Source organism: Topomyia yanbarensis, chromosome 3, assembly GCF_030247195.1.
Source record: "Topomyia yanbarensis strain Yona2022 chromosome 3, ASM3024719v1, whole genome shotgun sequence".
NCBI lineage: Eukaryota > Metazoa > Arthropoda > Insecta > Diptera > Culicidae > Topomyia > Topomyia yanbarensis.
In genome coordinates, this window is record NC_080672.1 from 333,553,600 (window position 1) to 333,563,743 (window position 10,144).

A 10,144-nucleotide genomic window follows, 5' to 3' on the forward strand; every position below is an offset into this window, starting at 1 on the left:
ACAGGGATAGTAAATTTACACTACACCACAATTAGCAAGTCAAATCGTCCTTTCTTCGCTAGAAAACTTGCTATATTTCACTGCACTCGGGGTTTGTTTGCGGGAAGAATTCACAACTCGAATATGATGATCAAATTATCACTAACGAGTACGGACTTATAGCGGGGGTACGCACTGACTTGATCGACCGACGTATTATTATCAACTGCCTTTGTCAGCTGATTTTCACACATTCCGTCTTCCACAGCTGACGGTTCTACCTACCCGTATATCATGATCGTTTGGTTGTATTGTGCGATCACTGTTTGGTGTACTCTCGTTCTGCGATCGCTCATTATGTTGATCGGCAAACATAGTGGATTCGTAGGGTGGTTCATCAATTTGGTTTGGGGTTTTTGGTGGTAGTTTTTTTGCATTTAATTACGTTTGATTGAATATGGTTTATAATTAAAAGTTTAGATTTAATTCATTTAGGTTTAGATTAATTTAAATTTAGGCTTAGTTTTAGGTAGTTCTTTTTAATTTAAATTCACGCATCAACATTCCGGCCACCTTGAAGTAGCACGGATACTTCAAATTCATTTCTTGCTTGTACTTCTTCTATTCTTCGTCCGAACTGGGATCAGACGCTGTGGACTGCGTTTCCGGTGTCGGAAGCAAGGCCAGTTTCACGACTGGACGGACAACTGAATCGGATGTGGCGGTTTTCAGGGTGACAACGCGAACAATTCCATCCTTGTTCGGGTGTACCTGGATGATTTTTCCGAGTGGCCATTGAGTTGGCGGCAGACATTCGTCCTTGATCACAACAACTCGTCCGGGTTCAATGGTGACCTTGGGGTACTGCTTCGTGGCTCGTGACTGCAGCTGCTGAAGGTACTCGGGATACCACCTTGCCCAAATCCTTTGGACACGCTTCTGGGTGAGCTGCCAATGTGAAAGTCGATTGTCGGGTACATCGCAAAGTGACGGCTCTGGAACGGCTTGTAGGCTGGTTCCCACCAGGAAATGGCCTGGGGTCAGAGCTTCCAGGTCTGACGGATCGGACGGTATGGCAGTGAGAGGTCTGGAGTTTAGACACATCTCGATCTGGGCGAGTATGGTTATCATGTCCTCGTAGCTGACATTCACACTGCCGATCTCACGAAGCAGATGGTGCTTTGCTGACTTGACGGCTGCTTCCCACAGACCGCCGAAGTGCGGAGCGCGAGGTGGAATGAATCGCCACATGATCTCATTCTCGGAACACCAGTCGAGGATCTGCTTTCGTCCACCCTGATCGGACTTTAGCATGTGGTGGATTCGGTTGAGTGCATTGGACGCTCCCTTGAATGCGGTGCCGTTGTCGCTATGGATCTCCCTCATTCTTCCTCTGCGGGCGACGAAACGGCGGAGGGCAGCCAGAAAGGCTGGCGTGGATAGGTCAGAGACCAGTTCGATGTGGACAGCGCGGGTGGAGAAACACACGAAGATCGCGATGTATGCCTTCGTAGGTGCACGGTTGCGTGTCAGCGATTTAATGTAGACAGGTCCACAATAGTCTACACCGCATACGGAGAACGGTCTGGTTGGCGAGACTCGCGAGGACGGCAGGTCTGCTACGGTTTGCTGGATCAAACGGGGCTTGCTGCGAAAACACGTGTGGCAATGATGGTACGTGCGGCGAACGAGGTCGCGTCCTCCAATCACCCAGTACTTCTGACGCAGTGTAGTTAGCGTCAGTTGTGGTCCTGCATGTAGCAGATTGCTGTGGTAGTACTCGGTCAACAACACGGACAGCGGATGCTTCGCAAGCAGCATTATCGGGTGCTTCATTTCTTCCGAAACTACGGCGTATTTGAGTCTCCCACCGACTCGAATAACGCCATCTTTATACATCGTCGGTTTCAACCACTTTAACGATGCGGGAAGGGGTTCACGTCTGGTTATTTTAGAGAGCTCCTTGGAGAACATCTCCCGTTGGGCTACGCGACACAAGGCTAAATCAGCCTCGCGTAGATCGGCCGTTGAAAGCGAGTCAAACGGCTCTGGCTTGGTTTTCTGCACGGCAGCTCGTAGAGAGCGGAAATATCGCATCCAATACGCGATGGAACGTCGTAGCTTTGTAAAGCTGGAGTAGCGACTGAACAGTCGAGCGGAAAACGATGGTTCGGCTACCGTTACCGACATCACGGCGACATTGCTTTTGCTCTCTGGCATTGTGGATAAATCGAACGCTGGCAGCACAGTGCGTGGCCAATGGTGTGGCAAAACCCCTAACCATTGCGGTCCTATCCACCAAAACTCGAGGTTCACGATATCGGTTGGATTGACACCTCGTGATATAAGGTCTGCTGGGTTGGATTCTCCGGGAACGTGCTGCCAGGAACAAGATGCGGTAGAGGATTGGACTGTGGACACTCGGTTTGCCACGAACGTTTTCCAGCGCGACGGGCACGATTGTAGCCAGTAGAGGACTATCGTCGAATCAACCCAGAAGAACACTTCGCACGATGTCTTAAGGGACTTCATCACCTTCTCATATAGGCTAACCGACAACACAGCGGCACACAACTCTAGGCGCGCAATCGATTGGCAGGTGGCTAACGGTGCGACCTTGGATTTTGACGTTAGCAGCTGAACACGAATCCCTGCAGCTGACTCAGAACGGACGTAGCAGCATGCACCATATGCCTTCTCTGAAGCATCGGAGAAAAAGTGGAGCTGGATGGTTTCGGTCTTGATCTGCGACACGAATCTGGGAATGCGGATTTTGGAGATTGCATCTAGCGTACCATGGAATTCCTTCCATTCGCCTTGTAGACGCGGAGGCAGCGGACGATCCCACTCGTATGAATCTCCTGCGTCGGTCTTCAATGCCCACAGGCGCTGCATGAACAGCTTCGCTACGGTGATTGTCGGGCCAACTAGCCCTAGTGGGTCGAAGATCTGCGCAATGTAGGACATGACCTTCCTTTTGGTCAGGACGGGTGCTGGTAACGGCAACTGGACCTTGAAGCGCATCGTATCGGACTTCGGCTCCCAAACGAGTCCTAAGGTGGATATGGATTGTTCGTCCTGGAGATCATGCAGTGGTAGTAGAGCGAGATCTTCTTGCGGGACTTGCGCAAGGACTTCGGAGGAATTGGATGCCCACTTCTTTAACGGAAGGCCAGCTGACGTAAGCATGGCGGAAACTTCTTGGCGAAGGCGGATTGCGGATTGGACATCGTCAGCTCCCGATAAAAAGTCATCGACGTAAAAATCCTGCTTCACAGCATCTACGGAGGCGGGGTACTTGTCGCCTTCGTCCTGTGCAACTTGTAGGAGGGTGCGAGTTGCCAGGAATGGTGCGGATGCAAAACCGTACGTAACGGTTTGGAGCTCGTACGATATGAGCGGATCGTCGCGGTTGGAACGCCAGAGAATGCGTTGAAGCGGTCGGTCCTTGGGATGCAGCTGAATCTGTCGGTACATCTTCTCGATGTCGGCTACGATGGCGATCGGGTGTGTGCGGAACCTCATGACGATAGACAACAGGTCCTCCTGGACGACAGGACCAACGAGCTGCTTATCGTTGACGGAAAATCCTGACGATGTTTTACACGACGCGTCGAAAACAACTCGGACCTTCGTGGTTGTGCTGGATTCCTTGAACACAGGATGGTGCGGGAGGTAGCAGTGCGGGTTCACATCGTCTACTGGATCGACGAGCTTCTTCATGTGCGCCATTCGTTCGTATTCGTCCATGAACTTGCAGTATGCATCCTTGGTGGGTGGATCCCGCTCTAGTCGCTTCTCAAGGCTCAGAAACCGACGTTCGGCGATGGCTCTGGATTCGCCGAGGTTGACTAGCGGATCACGGGTGAGTGGCAAACGAACGAGATAACGACCGGACGAATCGCGAGTGGTGGTAGTAGCGTAAAGTTCTTCACACTGTTTTTCTTCTACGGAATACACAGAACACGGCTCAACAGCTTCTAGCTCCCAGAACTTCTGCAACGCTTGTTCTAAGCTTCGATCGACAGTGGTTAGATGGCAGATGCGGGGAATGGTGGGATGATTGATGGATATCTTCCCGGAAACAGTCCATCCGAACACCGTCTCTATTAGCAACGGTAGTCCCTCTCCCAGGGAACGCTTGCTGCCAGGATGCAGCTCATGATACGCTTCACCACCGACAACCATGTCAATGTCGGATGGGATGTGGAATCTGGGGTCTGCCAACGACAACTTGGGAAGATTCCACGCGGAAATGTCGATCGGAACGGTCGGAAGGTTGACCGTCGGTCTCTTGAGGATCAGGAACTCAAGCTTGGTGGAGTACGGTGTCGACTTCGACTCGATCATAGCAGTTAATTGGCACTTAATCTGCTTGGTGGATTCTCCTATACCAGCTACTGCGATATCCACCTTGGTGCGATGAAGGTTCAGGGAATTTGCAAGCTTCTTGGTGATGAAGTTACACATGGATCCGGAATCTAGTAGTGCGCGTGCGGGGATCTTCTTGCCATTCTGACCTACGACGAAGAGGGAAACAGTTTCCAGTAAAACTGTACTATGCTGAGCCTGAACCGATAAGCTTACTTGGCTGTTCGATTTCGCCGAGCTTGAAGGGTCAGCGTGGGCGGACGTCGAGGGAATCGGCTGACTCTCCTCGTTAACAGGAGTCGATAGCATCTTCGACGATTCTGACTCGTGCAGCAGGGAGTGGTGTTTTTCGTGACAGTAACGGCAAGAGAACTTGGAGGTACAGTTCCGGGCTTGGTGTCCAGTACGGAAGCAATTCCAGCATAAGCGCTTTTGGGAAACCAGCTCACGGCGCTGGCGGACGGACACCTCGGAAAATGCAGGGCATTGGAAGAGGAAATGCTTCTCTGGACAAGCGAGGCACGAGGGAGCACTGTAGTTCGGTTCAACGGTAGCTGCCTTGTACGCCACCTTGAACGGCTTCGGGGTTGGAATCGGACCGGCCACCTTGGCTATAACCGGTTGTTGGGACCGATATTGTAGGTCAGTTACGACAGACGTCAGCATTCGGGCACGCTGGTAGAGGAACTCGATCAGCATATCATAGGTAACGTCGTCGTTATTGCTGGTTTTTTCCTCCCAAGCACGTAGCGTAGTTGGATCCAACTTGTAGGAAAGGAGGTTAACCAATGGGGTGTCCCAATAATGGACTGGCTCGCCTAACTTTGCCAAAGCCCGCACATGCCGATGAAAATCGTCAGCCAATCCTTGGATTTCTGGAGGGTTCTCTCGCTTGACCGGTGGGAGGTCGTACAGAGCACGGAAGAGCTGACGCTTCAGGAACCGCTTGTTGTCGTACCGCTTTAGCAATGCTTCCCAAGTCGATGCGTAGTTGTCCGCTTCAATGTCTACGGACTCGAATGGTTTTCGGGCTTCTCCCTCCAGCGACTGCAGCAAGTACTGCAGCTTCGCAACCGTCGGAATATCTGCATTGCTGTGGATCATCGACGTATACGTGTCACGGAATGCGAGCCAACGCGAAAAATCACCGTTAAACTTGGGAAGATCGATCTTGGGTAATCGTAGATGGAACGAGGACGAAGCATGAACAGGTGCCGCCATTGTGCTGTTCAGCATGGTTGGGTTGAGGTCCGCAGCACGATTGGACAGCAGAAATCCTTTGACCGTACAATAACGCGTCTCGAAATCCATTCTCTCTTGCAGATGGGTATCCAACATTTCCGGTTTATCGTACAACTCGATCTGTCCTTGTACCTCCAGGTACTCCTTGTAGATCCGGTCCAGTGAATCGAGGCGAATTGGAATTTGGCACGCATCCCGATCGCAATCGAAATTCTCCGCGAACTTTTCCACTGCCTTCTGCACTACAAGGATCCCTTTCCGCTGGATCACGTACTCTGACAGCTTCTTTTCTGTCTTGGTTGCCATTATTGTACCACTTCACTGGTCTTCACTACCACCACTTCAAATATCGGAAACGAAAAAAACGGTACGAATCGAAAAATCGGACTCCTTCCCGGCGCGGGTACCGTTCCTACACGACACGGAATCGAAAATGGCACAATTCGAACGAAAAAATCCTTCCCGTCGCGATATGCCAATTCTTCGCGGAACGACCGAGAATGATACGCAAATCGTACGAAATTATCCTTCCCGACGCGAGCGTACCAATCTACGCGAATTTGCCACTCTCCACCACCTCAGCAAAAAAAACATGCAACTTTTCTCGCAAACAGAAAATTATCAAAAAATCCTGTTCCGAGTTGGCGCAAATCAGCTGCGATGACAAAAGTTCGCAATGAACTGCAGCGATAGCGTCCAAAATGGCCTTAACGGTAGGCACCTTCGGGGCTGGGACGGGCAGTATCTTTGCCGTAGCGTCGCGTCAGCAGCAATTTGTAATGGCGTACTCACCGCACCGATCCTTTCTGGTTGGGGTTTCCTCCGTATCCGGCTCGAAGGACCAATGTTGGGGCGACTTACTTGATGGGTTCCCGTTCGAAGGTTTTGCTTCCGCCTGTGGTAGGCGGCCCAGAAAGATCGTCGCTGAGCAATTCAATCTGCCTCCAATATCCTGTACAACCGATTTCTTCTTGGCACTAAACGTCCTTTTTGCCGCACTGCACTTTTCCCCCTTTTTGGACAGGGATAGTAAATTTACACTACACCACAATTAGCAAGTCAAATCGTCCTTTCTTCGCTAGAAAACTTGCTATATTTCACTGCACTCGGGGTTTGTTTGCGGGAAGAATTCACAACTCGAATATGATGATCAAATTATCACTAACGAGTACGGACTTATAGCGGGGGTACGCACTGACTTGATCGACCGACGTATTATTATCAACTGCCTTTGTCAGCTGATTTTCACACATTCCGTCTTCCACAGCTGACGGTTCTACCTACCCGTATATCATGATCGTTTGGTTGTATTGTGCGATCACTGTTTGGTGTACTCTCGTTCTGCGATCGCTCATTATGTTGATCGGCAAACATAGTGGATTCGTAGGGTGGTTCATCAATTTGGTTTGGGGTTTTTGGTGGTAGTTTTTTTGCATTTAATTACGTTTGATTGAATATGGTTTATAATTAAAAGTTTAGATTTAATTCATTTAGGTTTAGATTAATTTAAATTTAGGCTTAGTTTTAGGTAGTTCTTTTTAATTTAAATTCACGCATCAACAACATGTTTTAAAAATTCATGCTAATTGACATACGAAACTGCAATTTTATTACAGAATATAATTCTAACTCTCATTTTAAATCAAAATGCATTTGACAAAAATCTTCCAAAATGCGATAGTTTTCGAGATATTTGGAATTTTGTTCCAACAAAAACAGTTAATTCGTGTGATTATGCTCTTTTTTATAGTTATTCGCGGTACCCATTTAAAAAGTGCCAAGAATCTAATGTTTAACGTTTTAAAGACGTAAAAAAAACTTTTTCAGTGTATTTGGATCATGGAGAAGCTTTCAATAATTAAAATTTCCTAACAACTTATTATTGTTGATGCAGAAACGCGAATAACTTCTGAAAAGGTCGTAAGAAAACAAAAGAATCATATTGTTAAAACGAAATTTGAAATATCTCGAGAACTACTACATTTCAGAATTTTTTTGTTATTATCATTTTGATTTAAAATAGCGTTTAAAATCATATCTCTCAATTTTTATTTAAAATAAGACTAAGAATTATATTCTGTAATAAAATTATAGTTTTGAATGTCAAGTATCATGAAATTAAAAACATGTATAAAGTTGTTAGAATAACTTTTTTACCGATAAGTTCTCCATCATACAATCACATTCAAAATATTTCTTTTCTCTTTATGTCTTTGTTTCTAAAATATAAAAAATTAGAAAAAATGGGTTTTTTGTAATTTATATTTTTATAACGCTCGAAACGACTTTAATATATACAAAAACCAAACCCGGTCCATAGCTGGGGACATTCTCCTACTCCAGGCTTTTCCATGTAGGACGGCGTCAGATAAGGGAAAATAAGATATATGCACTACGATACGATATTTAAATAACGCAATTACTTATTGCGATACAAACTTAGCATGTTTGAGCCTTCGCATCAATCCAAACAGCCACGCCACGAAATGCATTCGATCGTGTATACACCTCGACAGAGCTGTATACTGTGATAAAACACTCCGAAAATTTTGTTGTGTACGTTGTCCCGATATATTTATTTTTAAAATATTAATACCATTTCTCTCATCTATCAGCTACGTTTGCCGATGAGCCATCTACATTATAAAAATATACGATAAAAAATTAACAAACCAATCAGAACAACTCGATTCACCCGACGAGACCCAATTTAACGTCCACTTCGAGCTGAACTGAATCAGAACAATTAGGCCACCGTTTATATTTAGAATTACGCCTAACGATCCAGTAATCCCCTCTGCGAACGAACGAGGGAAGGAAAACCAAACACCAAAAAGCGAAAACACGGTCCGGATGGTTTCCCCAGCAAATGATGTGTACACCGACCAGCATTTCAAACCGTCCCCCGTCCGGCCATCAAACTACACAACCGAAAAACGAAAGAAAAGCCTCTTGAAAAACCGTATCTACCTACTGACTGATGTGCTCGAAAAAACAGCGACCCTTCGGAATGAGGCGCTAAAAAGTGCCTGTTTTCTAAAGTGGAAATGATCGTCCTTGGTTTTTTTTTCGCTGAAACCAACAAGCCATCATGCCAGTCTGGCCATTCGAAACCTGCTTGGCTGTTCCACATCAGACCAAATCTGGTGTTAGTGTACGTGAACTCACGATGCCCTAGGGAAATTACATGATGAGTAAAAGCGTAACCACACTTAAAGTGAGAGGAGAGGGAGGAATTAAGCGGTACGTATCTTCATTTCAAGGATGATTTTACGAACCGGTTAACGCACTCTACTCGTCGTTTAATGTTTGTTTGGATTTTAGCGTTTAGGGAAAGTATTTTGCTACTTGTCAAAACTAAAAACTAAAAGATTTGGGATGTTTCCATTTTCGATCAGCACATGAATTTCTCTCAAATAGTTCAGGAAAGCCATTTGAAATAAAATAAACATTACACTCGTTACGTTCCATTAAAAAAGGAACTAAATTTGGTCGTTCTAGTCTAGTTTCCGAGCAAAGTTTTATTCACGCATAATACCTACAAAATATACTTTCCGCAGAATTTTATTGCACATGAAACACGATCATATAAATTTTAAATTATGTCGTGTTTATTGCTCCACTGCTCCATTAAACGTACTAATAATTCAAGGTTACTACTGAAATTACTTCTCCCTCAACCCCAATTTGTAGCATGCAATTCCCATAACTATCATGACACATTTACGAGCAGTTCCCATGCATTTCTAAACGAAAAGTCATTCAGTCGAATCGACTGTCGTTAGTTTCAAACTAATCTTCTAACATGATCCAAGGACTCACGCAACCACAATCCTGGACCAGCTCAACACAGATCCTGTATGTGCAGCAAATGACCCACACTGCACTTTTTTAGTGATCGTTAAATATATAGCAAAGCAAGCTACTGAACATGACTCACGATAACATTAAATTTCATTTCTAAATCGCATAAATATTTAACACACATTGCTCAGTTGAACTTCAAGCAGCAATTAGCCATTTCCTAATTGCTCACTGCCTCTCTCGGCTGGATACCTGCCATGGTATCCCTGTTTTCGGAATATCCGCAACTTGTTCCACCGTCGTGACTAAACATTGGCTGGGACCCGGGCAGGTCTGTTGTTGACTGTTGGCATGGCGTGCGACGAGCGAGAGACATACACATTAATACTGGCGTGCGGCACGATCCCATGGCATTCCGTGGACTTGATTGATGACTATCACTTTGGCTACCGCTGTGCGCCACTGCTGCTAAGCACCGATTATCGAGCGCAGGGATTGTCGGGAAAGTTCACAAGCTGCTAATCAGCAGCTTTTATGCTTGGTGGTGATGGTGAGCTTTTTTTTCGTTGTTGAGTTCAGCTCCCACAGCAGGAGAACTCTACCCGATGGTTAGCTTCTATGACACCGACCTGCAGCCGAGAAACGGCCGATGAGCAGCGATAACGACTAAACTTCACATATGGCTTCGTGCATTATTTATCGCAACTAATTGGTGCAATATCACAGTTAATTATACAGGTAGCTATGA

At 46.4% G+C, this 10,144-nt stretch overlaps 1 protein-coding gene across 1 annotated transcript; it reads right to left on the minus strand.

The window, feature by feature from the left end:
* Positions 1 to 600: 600 nt before the first annotated feature.
* Positions 601 to 5,898, minus strand: LOC131688117 (uncharacterized). The gene has a single exon (XM_058972267.1). It carries the CDS (start codon positions 5,896 to 5,898, stop codon positions 601 to 603), a length of 5,298 nt encoding a protein of 1,765 aa, XP_058828250.1.
* Positions 5,899 to 10,144: the final 4,246 nt, after the last annotated feature.

What these genes read in the sequence shown, in the direction of transcription:
- LOC131688117 (XM_058972267.1), bottom strand. Translation starts at nt 5,898, where the DNA reads ATGGCAACCAAGACAGAAAAGAAGCTGTCAGAGTACGTGATCCAGCGG.